A 19,702-nucleotide genomic window follows, 5' to 3' on the forward strand; every position below is an offset into this window, starting at 1 on the left:
CAGTCCATATTTACATACGCTTCTAGACAATGGCCCTGTTTGCTCATTAAGGTGTTCACATAATTAAACATATTAATTATTTTTCCTGAATATGTTGTGAAGCTTTCTTCTTCATACTGTAAGAGGTTTAATACATCTAATCTTGCTTTACCAGGATCATTTTGCGCAGTAATGGCTGTTCCACCAGGAGCAAAAGGATCATTGTTCTTCGGTGTTTCTGCCTACAACAGAAAATACATTTAAGGGAGACTTGGATTCTTTACATCTATACCACCCTAAAAAAACAACAGAGCTTTACCTCAGCACAAATTCTCATGCCAGCTGATCACTGCAACATTATCATTTTCTCTTTCAAAGTATGGGAACCCCCTCAAGTATTAATGACTTCTTTCAGAGATGAGCAAACCAAGGCAGAGAGGACTGGTGACCAACAAGAGCATACAGCAAGTTTGTGACAAAGGTGGAAGTAGAACCTACATGCGAACGACTAATTCTTCTCATCTGCTAAGCATCTGATCAGTGCTTCCTCTATAACTGGCCTTTCAGTTTTGACTTCCAGTTCCCAGTTTTAGCTACTAGATCGTATTTTTCGTGTTATTTACTGACTGCGTTGAGAGAAAGTTTAGAACTTGTAAAACCAGAGCCCTGAATGAATAGGACACTTGCATCCCACGGAACAACAAAGCTCCACAGAAAAGCAAGCTACATCCTTGCAAAGTTTAAGATTGGTTCTTCAGGCCTATGTACCATAGGAATGGGTTCTGGTCTGCACAACCTCAAGGAAACATGTGGCAGTTTGTTTCCTAGGTGTTTCAATTAACTGGAGCTAACAAAATGGAGGATGCAATTCAGAATTTTTAGCAGAGTTCAACTTACAATTTTTTGGTTTTCCAAGAAAACCCAACAAACCAACAAGTTAACCTTGAAAATGGCGTTTTATGTTTTTCCTAATCTTCCTGTATAATAAAGGGTTTAGTCCGTCTGTCCATAACGCTCTTGGAGCACTCTGACTGGTTAGTGAAACAACCAGAGTGCAGAGCACTGCCATGATGGCAGGGACAGAGCAAGGGGGCAAGGCCAGCGTGCAGCTATCCACCACCCTGTGCCGCCTCTTTTGGGGGTGGGGGGGGAGGGAGGAATGAAAGCTTGCCCCACCATCGCCTGTGTGTCGCTCCACCAGCTCCCTGAACTGCTGCCATCTCCAGCACTGCTGTCTTTGCCCCACCCCCTCCAGCTCTGCTCCTCGGAGGCAGAGGACAGCGGTCCAGGGTGCTGGTGTACAGGGGCAACCTTCCCCCCACACTGCTCCTGGGAGGCAGCAGCGGTGCTGGGTGGCGGGTGGCTGTGCTCCATCCCTGCTGGCCTCACCCCGCCCCTGCCTGCCTGCCCCTCTCCCCTGTCATTCTTGATGGGCAATTCAGTAGTAGTTACTATATTCTAGGAGAAATTTGAAAAGAAGCAATTTTTAACATGAGACTGGAAGTGCAGTATTCAAAGACATACTAATCTATTCTCCAGTTAAACTTGCCACCAAGTTGGTTTAATTTCCTGACTGTACCCAACTTGGTTCTCAAATATGGGTCATTTTGGTTCTAAAGTATATTTAGAAAGAACACCATAATTCCTTCGGAGGCTCTTGATTTTTGTGGACCTTTCTGTTGAAACTAAAGCATGAATCGCCTTAAAAGAGCTGCTCTTTGAGAACACAACTGGCACTTTCCAGAGTGGAAACGGAGATCAACATCTGTGTAACGTGCTTCACAACCACTTTCCCAGAGTGTGGGAATTCACCTATTTGCTTTTAGCTCAGTTTTCTAAAATTAGCTCTCTTCTTCATCAATTTCTAATTAAAATGTATCAATGGATACAGTTGTCATAAAAGGGTCAAACTGCCATGTGCATCCTCTCTCCCTCATCACAGAAGCAAGGAAAATGTTAAGCCACCTAAAAGATTAGAGTCTTTACTTCTCCACCCGTAAGCACACATCTTATTACCATGATGAACTACACACAGGCCCACAGCGTGCGTTACATTTCTGGTATGATTAAGGTGGTAATCATGCCAGAAATAGCAACTGGTCCTCACTCACTCTCTCAGTAATTCAATTCTTTAGGGGGAAAATGGTTGAAATCAGACATGAAAAGTTTGGTTAGTGCTATCAGAGTCTAGAAGAATGAGACCTCTACCATGCCCTACATCAGGGAAGGGGTGGGGTAGGGAAAGGAGGCAGAATAACTCAGCTTGGGTCTGAGACAGGCAGGCATTAGGACCCACTGCCACCGCTGTTTCACCCACCACCCAGGTGTGGCACCTGACAGAGCCCTGTGCTGCTGGACTGCAGTGCAGACAGGCAGAGAGTGCTATCCCTCCACCAGAGCACCAGGCGCCGGAGTGCAGCACAGTGCAGCAGAAGTTCCCTGCTACTGGAGCCCCCTACTGCCATGGGCATGACTGTATGGGCTGGATCTAGCCCACAGGCTATAGGCCACCAACCCCTGCCCTACACTATTTCTTGAGATACTGTCCCAAAATGTACTTCTAGGAATTAGAACAAAGATCTTTGAAGACAAACTGATGGAACAAAATATCCATTTCATCTCAAGGAGCAAACATCTGCATTTCAAAGTATGTCCCTATGCACAGAATGGTTCCATCTGGACCAAACTATTAGTCAAGGCATTTGACCAACCATCTTCTGTTTCCTTCCAAACTTACTGTGAGATTGCCTGTTGCACTGAAAGGATCAGTATATGCTGCTGCAAAAGGATCAGTAGAGGATTGCTTGAAAAAACAGTCAGCTGCAAAAGGATCTGAACCTTTGAAGGGATCACCACCAAAAGGATCTGCATAGATAAAGGGCACTTATTTAAGAAACACTTGTCATTAAGATGCTTTGTTTCATTTAGACGAACGTCTTAAAAAAACAAACACATGATTTTGTATTGGTTCCTTCCTATTAATACTGGAGTGATTGATCTGTTACAATTCAAGTGGATCACTGCTTCCCTCTTAAAGTTCAATGAAATGCTCAAGAATCAGCATGCTTATTTGGATTGCTCTGAAATGTTATGCCTTATGGGTGTCACCCCTCCTCCATCCTCCAAAGAAGAATATACAAATTTGCTGGGAGTCTGGTCTTTGTAATTTAGTTCAACCTCAGTCTGCTTCCCCTTCACACTTGACGAAGGACAGCTGATGCCTGAAAGTTTGTCTAACTGCTCTCCCAGCTATGCAGTTGATCCAATTTTGGAGACATATGGAGCAGCAAAGCAGCCTCCCGCAAAATGTAGCATTTTGCACAATCTAGAATTCTCCTAACTTTTTTCACTCACAACCATGGGAAAGAACCAGAGCCACACCTTTGCACTCCCAAATTCAAAACAGACAGTGACCTGCAGACACATTGCTACCATCATCTTCTACTAAGGGGTTTTAAGCTTTTGGAAAATATGCCATGAGGACTGCAATGAATTCTGAAGGACTTTGAACTTGTTTGGAAAATTGTTTCCTTGACTGCTCATGCAAGGTGGGATGTGGGGCCCCAGTCCCCATGGAGGGAAGCTAGGATTGGAGTGAGAAGCCGAAGCCTAGAAAACCCTTTGTGGCAGCAAAATTTGCCATGCTGCCAGCAGAGCTGCTCCAACACTTGCCAAGTGGCATAAGATTTCTGTCACTGCTCAGCAGCCAGCTGAAAACACAAAGACACTTGGCCCCTCCAGCTGGCCACCACTGCTCAGTCAGGAGCTGGTGCCTTTCCAGAGCATACCTCATGATCTGATGGCACAGCTGCTAAAGCCCGAGTGCAGCGGAGTCATCAGAAGGGCTTGGGTGTGAACGTGCTTTGGCAACTTGGCAGTGGTGGCTGCACTTCTGTTCACGCCCAATGTCTAATTGAACATTTCACAGCTGAACACTGCCTAGGGAAGCAGGGAATGAAGGATAATGCCTTACAGAGGAAGGGCTTGGGTAAATATTTTGAGGGGGGTGCATGACTAAAGGTAGCTTGCTCTAGTACTTTGAACTGCTTTTAAAATCACTGACTAGCTGAACCGAACCACTCTGGAACTTCTCTGATCATTACCTGGGGCGAGGACAGATCACTTTTGATTTTCCAAGTGTCTCCAACTTCCATTGGTTCTACATTTCTCAGCATCTTTCTCCAGAAGTCTTATCTCCTCCTAATAAGGACACTTACGTCCTTGAAACCAGTTTCTCATAACTCCAGCATATCATAGCTGTTCTCCACCTTTCCTCTCTTAATAGGCAGACTGTTTGATGGGTCACGTTTGGCAAACAACTGTACAGAGGGAGAATTCTCAGTCTAGAGTGCAAACAGGATCAGCGAGCTCATGGGAATTATAACACTCTCCATGTGAATGCACACTAATACGTTAGACAGGGTACTGAACTGAAAAGATCTACAACAAAAGCATCTCAAGAAGTGCCACGCAATTGGCAACTGATTAAAACCCTTATATCACTCCTTAAGATAATGCTCCAACTAGGTCTGTTTTCCATTTTTGCTAAAATACTGTTTCATTTAGGAATTCCAATGCATTTCTTGTACCAGTATATAGAGCTTGGCATACGATGCTGTTTTGCTACTGTCCTCCAACTATCTTTTGTTTTCCTTATTTTGTGTTCCATATACCATTTGTAGCTACATCCAACCATTGTACTTGGCTTCAAAAAACATTGGTTAATACAAAGAGAATGGACTTTTCTAGTTGTAACAGAGAAAGTCACACTTAAGATGGCTCAGGACCTAGTAATGCAGTGATACTGTCTAGATCACCGTTCTAATTAAGCAGCGCGGCTTCAACTTCAAGCAATGTAATGCTAGTAAAAGGTGCTAGATCAATAACCTTCAAGAACCAGTCCCATTTAACTACAGGACAGATACTAAACTGGCAGTGAAATAAACTTGACACCACTATTGGGGTACCTTGAACTCAACTCTGACTTGATACAAAAGGCTGAGCATTGCCAATTGAAACAGGAAATTTTATATGGACAATAATTCGGGCTATGCAGCCTAAACATATTTAAGACACTTTGTAAGACATGGTACACCTATCAAATAGTAATTATTTCAGGTCATTACTGCTTTGCTCAGATTCAAACTAATGACCAAAAATTTAAGTTTTTCCGTATTCTAAACAAATCACTTGGGCTCCCCCCATATTAGATATATAAAATATGAGTACTTGTAGGGAAAAAAAGAACTGCTGTTAGACCTACTTACCAATTTTCCCAAAGGGGTCATCTTTGAAAGGATCACCTGTTTAAGAAAAAGAGAAATGGTCACAAATCTGTTAGCATAATATTCACTGAAATGAGTGCTACTTAGGTACAGATTCAAAACAAGCTAACAATCCTTGCCACCATTACTCAGGGGAAGTTTAATTCATGTTAGTAGGACTAGAATGGACGGTATTAAAAAGCCAACATTCACCACCACTACTATTTCCTAGCACAGAGCACATTCAAAGGGATGATAAAGCTCAAAGATGCATCTGTGCGGTACCTGTTGACAAACAAACGAATAGCCCAACATTTATCCATACATATATGTATACACACATGCGTGAGTGAACTGCTTGTCCCCATGGGGGCACTCAAAATAAAAGCAAATTCACTTGTAAAGTGGATCAATTAAGCAGAATTGGACTCCTGTGTCAACACTTTCATTAAGAATTAAAGTCAGAATTCAATTTATACTAAAGTGATTTATGCTAAACTGATTTCAGAGAACTTTAATTCTGAAAAAGACTGCTGATACAAGAGCTTTTTTAATACTAAATTAAGTTGAATTACATTGGATTAAATTTTACTTAAATTTTCCTCTATAGGCAAGCCCTTAGAATACAAAACTACACCAATAACATTGCTGAGAAGTGTTCAGTGAGACCACAGCAAATCACACATCATTTTTATTCCCCTCAGGTTAGATTTTAATGGGCTCAAAGTTTATACAATATGGAACAGATTGAAACTGCCCTCCTTCATCTTTCGTACAAGAGGGCTTCTCAGCGTAACAGGTTTCAGTATAAACACCCTCCCTTTCCCCTGTCTTTGCTGGAAGGAGGCAGGGAAGGTGTGGATAAATGAGGAAAGTTTCAAACCTCTTTCCTCATAATCAGGACTTAGAAAAGCTGTTTGTTACCTTCTCCTGGCCCTTGGACCAGCACACTCGCATTTGATTCCAGTAAGTTTGACACCACTACAACCAAAGTCAGCGAAAGGACCAATAATAAAACAAAGTTCTAGTCCCAACAAAACTACAATTTCAGATCCATCAGTTTCTTTGGCGAATTCATACTGAAATTTCTACTTACTGCCAACAAAAGGGTCAGACTGGAAGAAATCTAAATTGGCTTCTGTAACTGGATCAGGTAGTGGAGGAGACTCTTCATCAAATGGCTCCTCCTGGGGAAGGGGGGTGGAAAAAGCATGAAATTCTTTAAAAAGAAAAAAAAGATAGAAAAGATATAACGCTTCCTTTGAAACTTAGAGAAAATAAGGGTCCTAAAATGTTAAAAGGCAAACAACTTGCATTCTACTGAACGTATCAACAGACATCTGAGAGGTCAGTCAACAGAAAGTCTCCCTAAATGGTCACTGTATAAGCTATGTTTAGATGCAAATCTAATGCATTGTCTCAAAAGTGTATTTCTTTCCAAAGTTTCTTCAAACTCACTTTTTTGGTAATATGTTCAGTCAGGGTCTCTTTCTCTTCTTCTATGACAGCTTGTGTTGTTTCAGGACTATTCCTTACCTATACAAAAAAGAAGAAGAATAAAGTCCAGAGATGGAGAGATTCTATCTTTTAGAAAACATTTCAGGGTGGGAAGTGGGATATGCTTAAAAAAAAAAAAGGAGGAAAAAAGAATATCCCAAATATGTTTTTAATTCAGACATGCCAATTTAAAAAAAAAGGGACTGATCTGCCAAATATGAAGTTTCCATATGCCAAATAAAATATTAAAATGCACTGCAATACATTCAAATATCTAAAAGGGAACTCTCTTATTACTGGCCAACAGGCTCTGTATATGCTGCAGAGCCCTATTAATATGCTCAGTGAATCCTGCAGGTGCTATAAGAACGAAGACTCCAAGATAAAAGGCACTGCAACTTCAGCATTATTTTTCATGCCATGTTGCCTTACTTGACTGCTCTACTTAGACAAATGAAATGTAGTTCTCTAAAATAACACCATGACATTCTTTTTGTGCTTTTTATACACAGGGTTAACTTACAAACATCTTATCAGACTTCACTGATCTGCTGTATTCTAACTGAGAATACAAATCAGAGCACTTTACTCACTGGAGACTCATGACTTATTTGTTCATCTTCTGCTGAACTCTCCCTTTCAGCGCTCTCATTGAGGTTAGCAGTTTCACTGCTGCTGTTGCTAAGACTAGAATGATCTGCTGTCCCATTAACAAGTGTGTTGTGTGGGTGACTATGCCAGTTAAATTGATTATTTTCCAAATCTTTAAGTTCAAACAGTTTCGTCTGCACCTGTAAATGGAATGAAAACATGCATTAGTATTGCAACAGGGCAAAATGGTACAAGGTACACTTGCATACATGCAAAAGTAACACCACCATTTCCTGAAAGTGATAAAACAGAGCCACACTCTTTGGTTTCAATCTTAGGTATGTGATTCAGAACATGGATTAGAATGATTCATATTTAAAAATGGAGGGATATTGTGGTCTCAGTACAGAACTCATGCTGAAAACTGAGGTTTTTAGTTGCAGTTCTGGCAAGAATTTAATCTGCAGAGCTAGACGAGTCACCACCTCTATTGCATCGTCTCTTCCTCTGTCAAATGTCTTCCCATCTCATTGGGTGTCGTAACAAACCACTGGTCTTTATAAAATGTGCTGAAGACAAGTAGCAGTATTAGCAAGAGTCACAGACCCATCTAAGAGTGCAGGCAAGATGTGTTAGTCCCCATCTGCCGGGTTTATTTTTTTTAATAAGGAACATTAAAACTAAATCATAATCCCAACATGGAGAAATAAAGATTTATCAGAATTCCCATCCTTGGGGAACAACTACAGATTAGTAATCTTCTCCAAAGAGGGGGCAAGAGAACCACTTTTTTTTTTTTTGGAGTCTAAAGAAAAAAAAGTGCATCTCCCTAACCAGATATACATCTATATTGATCTACACATAGGTAATGCATTTATTAGACAACTCAACACCACTCTACTATGTAGGGAAACATTAACTGATTTTCTAGATGAGGTGTAAGGAATGAAGTCCAGATCAGGGTATTTAGGTGCCTAATTCTCACTGGTTTCAAAATCTGAGATTGTATTGGCAACTAAATGAAAGGTTGCATCTAAAAACCTTTCCGAATCTGGATTTAAGTGATGTGCTAAGTCATACAGGAATCCCGTAGAGATCAGAAGAAATGACACAGCATCATTTAAGGCTCACATAGTGAACTAATCAATGGATCATCCTACAACTAGTATACCTGCTGTTTACTACTTGTAAGCCAGGAGGAATAAAATTTAAAAGACCAGTTAAACATTGTGGGGCAAAGTTAGTGACACCTTATTGATCCAGCAATACACAGTTGATCCAATAAAACGTATTACCAAAAAAATAAATAAATCTTTGCCCCTTGCACATTTCCTGGACCGTCATGGCTACAACACCACTTCAAGGGCACTACAAAGGAATACTGACATGAATATGAAAATCTGTTCAAAATCCAAATACCACTACTTTTGATACGAGAACAATTAACTAACAACCATTAAAAATAAACTGACAGACCAGCTATCATTGAAAACATCTCTCACTAACACAAAAAAGGGAAAAAAACCCCTAGCTGCTAGATATTCTCTCAACCTTGCTGCATGCCCTTGAATGCAACAATGCCAAGTCTATTTGTTAATTAAATTATATGCCCATGGTTGAAAGCAAGTTGTGTAAATATATTACAATTATTCTTCCAAAGAAATCAGTTCACATGAAGTGAAACTGAGCGCCAGCAACAGAAGTGCTAGAAGGAAAATCACAAGTGTTTTTGTAAATACCCCTGACAGCTCTGAAAATGCCAATCTAATTAATCTGTCCTAAACACAAACAGGAACAAATCTGATAATTTTGTCCTAATCCTATTTAGACAGCGCTCCAAATCAAAGCTTTATGTTACCATCAGAAAGTTTCCACTCACATCAAATCAGCTGAAGACCAGCAAAGCAAAGGAGTACAAAGTTAGACAAGCAGCCAGCTGTTCATGCTGATCTCAAGCATGTACTACTAGTACCTACACTTCCCAATTTTTATTTTTTTCACATAAAAGTATTTTAATGAGGTGAGCACTTTCCTAATGACAAGGAATAAAGGGTCTCCTTCTTTTCATCCAATCTGTAAGTTTACTGACCTTGGAAAACAGTAAATACCTTATCATCATCATAATACCTATATAATATAGCATCCTCCTGTATTTCAATATCCAACCTCAGGAACCTTAACAGGAATTGGTAGAAAACAAGTTTGGGTAAGTTGAAGAAACAAACATGTGCCAAAGACAGCAATGACCAGGCCAAACTGGACAAAGGATGTCAATTAAGATGCTAGGTTGCCATCTGCAGATCTCTGGCACAGCGACTTACTGCATGGATTTCCTGTTGTGAATCCTGCAGATGCTGCTGAAGGGGTCGCAGCTGCGCCTTCCCTGACTCAACGCACTGCTCAAGCTCTGCAGTTTCTTGCTGCAGGCGACTCAGCTCCTCCTGAGCTTTGCACAGTTCCTCTTCATATGCTGAGATCTTAGATTCTTGACTAGTTATTTCACTCTTCAACGAGGCAATCTGAGAAGTAAAAGAACACTTCATTAAAGCCAAAACCAAAGATAACGTGTGTTTGGCAAAATCTACCTTTCAAGTACTAGAAAACCATAAAACCTCATCTATACTTATGATCTTTCCCAATGGAAATCTAAAATCATATGTCCATAAAGGTTAAGCCAGTACTGGTTTCAGCTGGGACGCAATATCACAACAGCCAGCAGGGTTTATCACCGTTTCTCTGACCAATGTAGGCCATCTTTTTATATTTAAAACCTTTTGTTTAAGGTTATGCTATAACAAAGAAGGAATAGTTCATATCATCAAGAGTTGATCAATGCATTTTGTGAAACTTATAGTCTAAACCAGGGGTGCTCAGCCCCCAGCTCACAGGTTACAGGCCACATCCAGCATGTAAAGCCATGTCATCCAGCCCACAGGGAATCCTCATAGATCCAAAAATTTGGTGGCAGGAGAGCAGTGGCAGTTAATTTGCCACTCCCCTGCTGCCAAATATCTGGACCTTTGAGGAGCCCCATGGGCTGGATACCATGGCTCTGCATGCTAGATTGGGTGCATAGGGCTAAATGGCATGGTGCAGGGCCCAAACTGGGCAGCACAGGGCCCAGTCCAGGGGCCTGTGCCACCAATTTGGCCTGTAGGGCCAAAAGGCTGAGCACCACTGGTCTAAATGGTGTACACTGCTCAGAGAGCTCATGTCAGGATGCCGCTAGGTGCACCTGCAGTTTACAGGACGGTAGCTAATGGTTTCCAACCTACAGTTTCCAACCTGGGGCTGGACTTGATGATCCTCCAGGATCCCTTCCAGCCCAAACATCCATGAAATCTACTCCTGGCAGAATCTCTATGAATTAAAAGGCCACTAACAAATAATGTGTTCCCTACACCTTGTTCTTTGAAGTCCAAAGGGACACGCTTCCTCCTACGCAAGTTTTGCACCTTGCCCAAGTACTACTCTTTTCTGGAGGACTGTATATAGCAGGACTTCCGCGAAGAACAGCCTTCGTCTCAAAGAAAGGAACCACTCTTAAATCTGAACTACCAAATCTTACCAAATGAGCCTCCTCAGTGCATTTCTGCCGTATGTCATTAAGTTGCTCCTCCAACTTGGCTTTTTGCTCATCGAGATTGTTAAGGATTTCCTGTGCTTCCTGTTTCTGAGCTTGTAGCTTCTGCAGATTACTACTCTCCCTCTTTACTTCATCCTGAAGATCCTACAATGACACACATTGTTAACTTCTTTTCATTGACCTTTGAAGGTATGGAGCAGCTCAGATTATAGGAATCCAAAAATGTCAACATCTTTTGAAAACTAACATAAAAACACCCAAAACAAACATCCAAAAATGACTGTAGAATAATAACTGCAAGCGAAATAGTTATTTTTTGAATATGAATTTATTCAGGAATCAGCATTTTAAATAGATATACATCTTCAAGATACTTCTAAAACATTCTCGTAAGGTATTTTCAGGATGCTTAAGCAAACATTAACTGATTTACCCAAGAACAGAGTTGGGAGAAGAATTTAAAATCTAGAACCTTGCCTTGGTTTAGATTACTATATCACATCTCTCCTATGCTTATACACCCATCTGTTTGGTTTCTTGACCATAAGTCTTATTATGTCATGCCAGAGTGATAAATGAACTTATTTAATAATTATATACTAGAGCAGCATACCTAAGGACTTTTTCAGGATGCCATGCAGTTTAAGAGTGCTGCAGGTCCTATATTTGCCCCTTGCCCATTTGCTAATGCAGAACCCATGCAGCTGAGTCAACTGTCTCTTCCACCGGCTTGGCTCAGCAAAACTGCTGTCTCCTGCTCTTGACTGTGTCAAGCTGGCGAGATCCAACCCTTGCTCTCTCAATCACTTTTACTACACTGCCAACACCACTCAGGGCTATTTGCTTCCTCCTATCTCCTCTTCATCAGCGGCCAGACCAACCTCAGACTGACTACCTGCACAAGTGTTCCTAGCTAGCACGCAGGTATGTGGCAGCAGTGGGACAAGACAGGTACAAGGAAAGGAAACATCAAGTCTGCCTGAAATCAACCTGTCTTAAAGACTATACAAGCTAAAAAAGGGAGAAAGAAAAAAAAAAATGTACATTTTAAATGAGGACAGGCTGGAAAAAACTGTCCTTTTTAGTGCTCTGAGAATTTCCTCAAAATTACTGCAAGCTGCCTAAGATCAGTTTCACAGCCGAGTTGGCAGAAATGCAGAAAATCAACTTAATCCAACCCACAAGTCTGGGACCCCCTGCAGCTCAGGGGCCACTCGGCCCACCAACAGCTCACCCCTTGGCCGCAGGAGAGGGGGCAGCTGCAGCAGTTGCACACGTGCAGCAGTGTATTTCACTTTAAATGACTCTGTTACGTAGCAAAGCAAAACACATCTTTTGGTCTTTTAGTGTGCTACGTAACAAATTGCAACAGTGCACACACAGGCCACTGGGAGCCTGGATGTGCTCGGGGGAAGCTGGGGCTTGGCAGGCTTCCAGCGCCCTGTGCACCATTCCCGCTGCCTTCTCTGGCTCCCAGGACACCCAGCCACCTCCTTTCCACCTTCCTGCACTGCCCCAGGGGCAAGCCAGCCTGTTCCCAAACGGTGCTAGGTGGCAGGGACAGTCCATGCGGTGCTGGAAGCCTGCCAAGCCTGAGCATCCACAAGCATGCCTGGGCTTCCAGTGCCCCGTTGGGTCGGGCTGGGTGGTGCCAGTGACCTGCGGCAGCACCCACCCAACTAGCACCCTACTGGGCAGCCCTGGGGATGCTGCCCCATGGAGGAAAGCACCAGGCTCCCTGCAGCTCAGGGGCTGCGCAACCCGGTGGCAGCCCGCACAGGCAGGCTCCACTGAGAAAAAAAAAAAAAAAAGAAAGAAGCAGCGGGGGGCCTGATCTTTTTTTTTCCCCTCCCAGAGCTGTCCTACGTCTCCAGCAGCTGGGGGGGCAACTTGTCAGAGGGCCCCGAGCTGCAGGAGGTGGAGGTGGAGGTGGGCCTGTTCCTTTCCTCTGCGGTGGCACCCGCCCACTAGCACCCGCCTGGGCGGTCCCAGGGGGCACCACCGTGCCAGAGGGAAGGACCGGGGTCCCCTTCAGTTTCGGGGCCGCTCGGCCGACTGGCAGCTCACCCCCTGGCCACGGGAGATGCAGGCAGGCTCCAAGAGAAAAAAAAAAAAAGATCAGGCCCCTCCGTGGAACCTGCCCGCACAAGCTGCCAGTGGGTCACGCAGCCTCCGAGCTGGGGGGGGCTTCCCTCTCCGGTGCTGGCGCCCCCCAGGACTGCCTGCCCAGGGGATGCTGCCGCTGTGGAGGAAAGGCCCAAGCCCCCCATAGTTCAGGGCCTGCCGGCAGCTCGTCCTTGGCCACAGGGGAGGCAGCTAGGCTCTGAGGGGAAGCTGACGGGGGGCCATCAGTGCTCTGTAACAGTATCAGAAGTCCCTAAATTGAAACGGTGGGTTTCTTAATTGACACAATTAAAAAACCCACCAATTAAAAACCCACCATTTCAATTTAGGGAGAACTAAACTCCTGTCACGTGTACAAGCGGCCCCAGATACCCAACAAAATCACTGCTCTCCACAGTGTATCAGCTGCTTATCTTAGTGCAATGTCATCCCTAGCCAAAAATACTACTGGCAGGAAAGTGCTTTAGACCTACAGTGGCCAAAGCTGGCCTGCAAGCTGCATGAGGCTCACTGGCACCGTACTTGCAGCCCTCAGGGGCTTCTCCACCAAAGCCCTGGCCACTTCTCCCTGAGGCGGCATTGGGGCAAACCGGGTTGCTGGGGGTGGGGGGTTGCAGCCGTGCCGCTTACCCCGGGACATACTCCCCACGGGGAAAGCTGGAGCAGCTCGCCGGCGCAGGGTGGGAAGGGGTGGTCACCTCCACTCCGGGTTGCTCAGCACACCCTTCCCCTCCCTCTCCCCCCACCACTCTCTGGCTTTGGTGGAAGATCAGATGTGGCTCCCAGGGTGAGTAACTCTGGCCAACCCTGCTTTGAGCAGTTAAATATATTGTAATATATTTTTAAAACCCCAAACACCACAAGTCCACCTGAACTCTTTAGCAAAAGCTTCCTTTTCCCCAAACCACAGGAGAAACATTCAGTCAAATAAGGTCTCTGATGTTACAGATTGTAAATCTCATTTCCAGATTACACAGATTGTGTACCATGCCATGAAAGATAAAGAAAAGAAACTAAAATGATTCACTGGATGATACAGTGCCATTTAAGTGATAAATCTCAGTCACATCAACTCAGCTCAGCAGACAAGAAATCAATGGAACGTGCAATGAGTGAACAAACGAGAACGTCTACCTGTAAATGCTCTCAGACAGCCATTAAAACAGAAATTCAAAGAAGAATGTAATTCAATATTTACACTATATATCACGTTCTTAGACCAGTCTTTAAACAAAGATCATACCGTTTTTACTGCTGTATTTATACGCAGTACTTTAATCCCATAAATACTATATACTGATAAATATGTACATTTGTTTGGTTTTCAGAGGGTCCTACTTTGTTGGGTAATGTGCAATTATGTTTTCATGATTTCTTCTTAAAAAAAGCCACTGGCGCTAAATAGTCGCCATCCGCCTCCAACAAGTCATTTACAGTATATTACTTCCACTTCTTTTGTGTTATATTTATGGATTTAAAGCATATTGCCTTAGACAAATCAGTGGTACTCAGCATCTGTGCACCTCAAATATTAATAAAGTTACCCTGGGAATGAGTTTTCTCCATTTTATAGATGCAGAAGATAACTGACTCATTTAGCATGACATAAAGCGTGACAAAGCCAGGAAGTAAATGCTTGGGTTTTTATTCACCATTTCAGATAGTCACCTCCCTTGCTATGACAATGAGCATAATTTAAATTCCTCCTTAAAGTACTAGTTCTGATCAGTGTCTCCTGTGAAATAAGACCACAAACACGTAAACGAGGGATTTGGGGGCCTCCTTCGCCAGGCACCATACAAATATGCAGCTATTCAGTCAGCTGTTACCACCCAGTATTAAAATCAAAGTGTTTAAAATCAGATTGCTCTTTTGCTACACAAAGAAAGAACCAATGACAAAGCTCAGTTCATTACCCAGCTGTTCTCATCAGATGGCAGCAAATCAGGCACCAGAGTAGAGATCAGTCTCAAGGGCGTTGACAGATGATCACATTTTATTTGAGCAGACAAGTAGCTTCTCTTTTTTGCAACTTGTGATCATAAAGACCCCCTCATTTCCATGGCAGACTTATCCTTATCAGCACTAAGTAGGGACCTACTTAACTCACAGGAAAACAAAGCCATTTTCATGGCTTTGTCCTGGCACAAAGAGCCCATTTTGCAGGCATTATGTAGCAGCCCCACCCCTCAATGCTGATTGGTAGAGAGGCCCCAGGGGGAAGAATAGGGGGGCAGCCACCATTTTGACTGCTGGCTGCTCTTCATCCAAGGGGGGAAGGAGGAGGGGCAGCTGTCATTTTGTCTGCTGCCCACTTCCTGCTGTCCTGCCCAGCAGCACCTTCCCCTCCCGGGTGAGCTGTAAGGCCCGCCCAGGAGGGGAAGACTTAATAAAAACTTATTTTTATTAAGTATTTTTCTTTTTGCAGTTTTTCCAGGTAACCCTGGATTTTGGAGGCAACCCCAAGTTTTGCGGTTTCAGGGAAATCAGGATTTAGGTAGGTCCCTAACAATAAGTAAAGAGTAAAGCTTTCCTCCACTCCTTGCACTGATTTCATAGACATTAGGGCTGCAAGGGACCTCGGGAGATCGAGTCCAGCCCCCTGCCCAAAGGGCAGGAAGTCAGCTGGGGTCATAGGATCCCAGCAAGATAAGCATCCAATTTACTCTTGAAGGTGTTCAATGTAGGTGCTTGAACCACCTCCGCTGGCAGGCTGCTCCAGACCTTGGGGGCTCGGACAGTAAAGAAATTCTTCCTTATGTCCAGCCTGAAACGGTCTTGCAGGAGTTTGTGACCGTTCGACCTCATCACCCCTTGGGGCGCTCTGGTGAACAGATGTTCCCCCAGATCCTGTGGGTCACCCCTGATAAACTTATAGGTGGCCATCAGATCACCCCTGAGCCTGCGCTTTTCCAGGCTAAAGAGTCCCATGTCTCTCAGCCTGTCATCGTAAGATCTGTTTTCCTGACCTCTGATCATGTGTGTGGCTCTCCGCTGGACTCTCTCAAGCTTCTCCACATCCTTTTTGAATTGTGGAGCCCAAAACTGGACGTGGTACTCCAGCTGCGGCCTCACCAAGGCCGAGTACAAGGGGAGAATGACGTCCCGGGATTTGCTCGAGAAGCATCTATGGATGCATGCCAGCATTTTGGTCGCTTTACTAGCCGCAGCATTGCATTGCAGGCTCATGTTCATCTTGTGGTCGATAATGACCCCCCAAGTCTCTTTCTTCTGTAGTGCTAACCAGCGTAGCACTGCCGAGCCTATAAGGGTGCTGCAGGTTTTTCCTCCCAAGGTGGAGAACCTTGCATTTTTCGGTGTTAAACACCATCAGGTTCTCGTCCGCCCATTTGCTGAGCTTGTCCAGGTCAGCCTGGATCACCCGCCTGTCCTCTGGCGTGGATGCTTTGCCCCAAAGTTTGGTGTCATCGGCGAACTTGGCCAGTCCGCTCCTGACTCCAATGTCCACATCGTTAATGAAGATGTTGAACAGTATGGGTCCCAGGACAGAGCCTTGAGGGACCCCACTGGTCACAGGGCACCATGATGAGTGACTGCCATCAATCACAACCCTCTGGGTCCGACCACGGAGCCAGTTTCCCAGCCAGCGGATCGTGGTGGAGCCAAGGCCACAACTGGCCAGTTTGGCCAAGAGGTGATCATGGGATACCAGATCAAAAGCTTTTTTGAAGTCAAGATATACGACATCAATCTCTTCTCCCTTGTCCAGGTGATAGGTCACCTGGTCATAGAAGGAAATGAGATTGGTCAAACAAGACCTACCCGCAACAAACCCGTGCTGGCTATCCCTTAGGATGTTAGCCTGGGCCGGTCCCTCAAGGATGGCCTCCTTAATAAACTTTTCTAAGATCTTCCCCAGGATAGAAGTCAGGCTAATGGGCCTGTAGTTAGCTGGATCCACTCTCCTCCCTTTCTTGAAGATCGGCACCACATTGGCCTTCTTCCAGTCTTCGGGCACTATACCAGAGCGCCAGGAGTTTTCAAAGATCCGTGCCAGGGGCTGGGCTATGACGCTCGCCAGCTCCTTGAGTACCCTGGGGTGCAGGTTGTCAGGGCCGGCTGACTTGAAGGTATCCAGCTTCTCAAGGTGTTCCTTCACGAGGTCAGCATTGACGGAGGGTAGGGGATCCCCCTCACCCAGATTTCCCTGTCCTATAGCAGGCATGGGCATCCCATGGGACTGATGAAAGACTGACGCAAAGTACCTATTTAATAGGTTGGCTTTTTCCTGGGCGTCAGTTGTCAGTTGCCCCATCTGGTTTAGCAGGGGTCCAGTGTTGTTCTTGCTTTTCCTCCGGCTCCCCACATATCTGAAAAAGGACTTTTTGTTGTCCTTGATGCCTGAAGCTAGTTGGAGTTCAGCTGCAGCCTTGGCTTTCCTGGTTTGGTCCCTGCAGGACCGGACCAGCGCGGAGTAATCCTCCTTGGAGGTGAATCCCGTCCTCCATCCTTTGATGAAACAGTGCAACTGTCTGAGTGCTCATGGCACTTGGGACAAGTCCCAGAGGACTGGAAAAGGGCCAACGTGGTCCCTAGTTTCAAGAAGGGGAGAAAGGAGGACCCATGTAATTATAAGCCAGTTAGCCTCACCTCTATTCTCAGCAAGACCTTAGAAAAAAATCATAAAGGATCACATTTGCAGGAGGCCAGTGGGCAACACAATGGTAAGGGGAACCAGCCTGGTGTCTTTTTATGACCACGTTACTAAGTGCTTAGATGCAGGAGCAGAAGTAGACATTATTTACCTGGATTTTAAAAAGGCTTTTGACACAGTGTCGCACCCGATTCTTACAAGCAAACCGAGTAGCTGTAATATGGATTTTCTCACAGTCAGGTGGGTGAAAAACTGGCTTATGGGACGCACCCAGAGAGTGGTAGTGGATGGGGTGGTTTCTTCCTGGAGGGATGTGGGCAGTGGTGTCCCCCAAGGCTCTGTCCTGGGACCAGTACTATTTAACACCTTCACCAGTGATTTCGATGAAGGTGTTGAAAGCACCTTGCCCAAATTCACTGATGATACTAAACTATGGGGTATAGTAAACACACTGGAGGGCAGGGAGCGAATTCAGGGGGACTTGGATAGACTGGGGAACTGGGCGGATCAGAACAGGATTCAATTTAACAAGGATAAATGCAAGGTGCTGCACCTGGGGAGAAAGACTCTCCAATACACCTATAGACTGGAGGGTACCGTTCTGAGCACCACAACAGTGGAAAGAGTCCTGGTTGATACAAAAATGACGATGAGTCGCCAGTGTGACGAGGTAATAAGCAAGGCTACTGCACTCTTTCTTGCATCAGCAGGTGCATCACAAGCAGATCTAGGGAAGCGATAATTTCCCTCCACGTGGCATTGGTGAGGCCGCAGATGGAGTACTGCGTCCAGTTCTGGGTGCCACCCTTCAAGAGGGATGTGGATAACCTTGAGAGGGTTCAGAGGAGGGCTACCCATATGGCTGAAGGCCTGCAGGTAAGACCCTGTGAAGACAGACTGTGGGACCTGAATCTCTTCAGCCTCCGCAAAAGAAGGCTGAGAGGCAATCTTGTGGCTGCCTACAAACTCAGAGGGGGAGTTCAGCAACGAATAGGGGACACTCTGTTTACCAGGGCACCCCTCGGGATTACCAGAAATAATGGCCACAAACTGAAGGAGAATAGATTTAGATTGGACATAAGGAAGAAATTCTTTATGGTGAGGGTTGCCAAAATATGGAATGGGCTTCCAAGGGAGGTGGTGCTTTCCCTTACCCTGGAGGTGTTCAAGAACAGATTAGACGGGCACCTGGCTGGGGTTACTTAACCCCAGCGCTCTTTCCTGCCTGGAGCAAGGGGTCGGACCCAATGATCTACCAGGTCCCTTCTGACCCTAGAAATCTATGAATCTATGAAATGGTGAAACCCAGCCATATAATACAGACTGAAGGAAGCCTCTCGCATTATTAGCTGTTCCTTCCGGGGCCCTTCCAGGCTCTTCCTCTCTACCCCTCCTGCTTTCCCTGGCCAGTGCTCTTCAGAGATTCAGACTGCTAGAAATGAGGCGACTTTGCAATGGCAAGACCTCAGAATCAGCTGGCTTCTTAAAACGCAGACCGCACAAGATCCCAGCGCAGAGCTGGATCTCTCCTATGGTAGTCCTTCCCTTTCAGGAAATTCACTGTGGATATCGGCGGGTCACTAACTAATGTTTTAATTAGTCACATGTCTCTGGAAAAAATGCCTTTGGTCAGGTGTGATAAATGTTAGCATTTATACACAGTCTACACTGATACATTAAGGCTGACTATGAAGTCATACTCAAAGACATATACTCCTAAACAATCCTAAATATCAATGAAGAGGTAGCCAGTAGGGGCGTGTGAAGCTTTGGTCGCTGATTTAAATCAGAGAAGATTCAACCTGATTTAGAGGCCGAATCACCAAATCAGGAAACAAAAAAAACAAACCTCCATATCAATTCAGAAAAAATTTGGAAAGAGATTCAGAGATTTGGATGGCAGTCTTACATGGGAACGGAAACTGGGGGGGGAGGGGGGGACAGACATCTGTAGCTGGCCAGTGACTGATCTTTCCCTGAGTCCCCTTCCAATCACAGTGCTCTGGGGGAGGGACACAGAAACAGCATATAAGCTTCTGTTTGCAG

General features: G+C 44.7%; 1 protein-coding gene across 2 annotated transcripts in view; it reads right to left on the bottom strand.

The window, feature by feature from the left end:
- The window catches only part of EPS15 (epidermal growth factor receptor pathway substrate 15), a 97,348-nt gene that overhangs the window by 12,092 nt on the left and 65,554 nt on the right, over positions 1-19,702 (bottom strand). For both annotated transcript variants that reach the window (XM_090048408.1, XM_090048409.1), the window contains exons 14-21: positions 10,900-11,061; positions 9,653-9,850; positions 7,334-7,531; positions 6,702-6,779; positions 6,340-6,430; positions 5,247-5,282; positions 2,717-2,844; positions 152-221 (exon numbers count right to left, since the gene is read on the bottom strand). In XM_090048408.1, the coding sequence (XP_089904534.1) occupies positions 152-221; positions 2,717-2,844; positions 5,247-5,282; positions 6,340-6,430; positions 6,702-6,779; positions 7,334-7,531; positions 9,653-9,850; positions 10,900-11,061 (961 nt within the window). The remainder of the gene's footprint in view (positions 1-151; positions 222-2,716; positions 2,845-5,246; positions 5,283-6,339; positions 6,431-6,701; positions 6,780-7,333; positions 7,532-9,652; positions 9,851-10,899; positions 11,062-19,702) is intronic.

The sequence above is a fragment of the Crocodylus siamensis genome, chromosome 5 (genome assembly GCF_052110815.1).
Source record: "Crocodylus siamensis isolate JL-2025a chromosome 5, ASM5211081v1, whole genome shotgun sequence".
In the NCBI taxonomy this organism is placed as follows: Eukaryota; Metazoa; Chordata; order Crocodylia; family Crocodylidae; genus Crocodylus; species Crocodylus siamensis.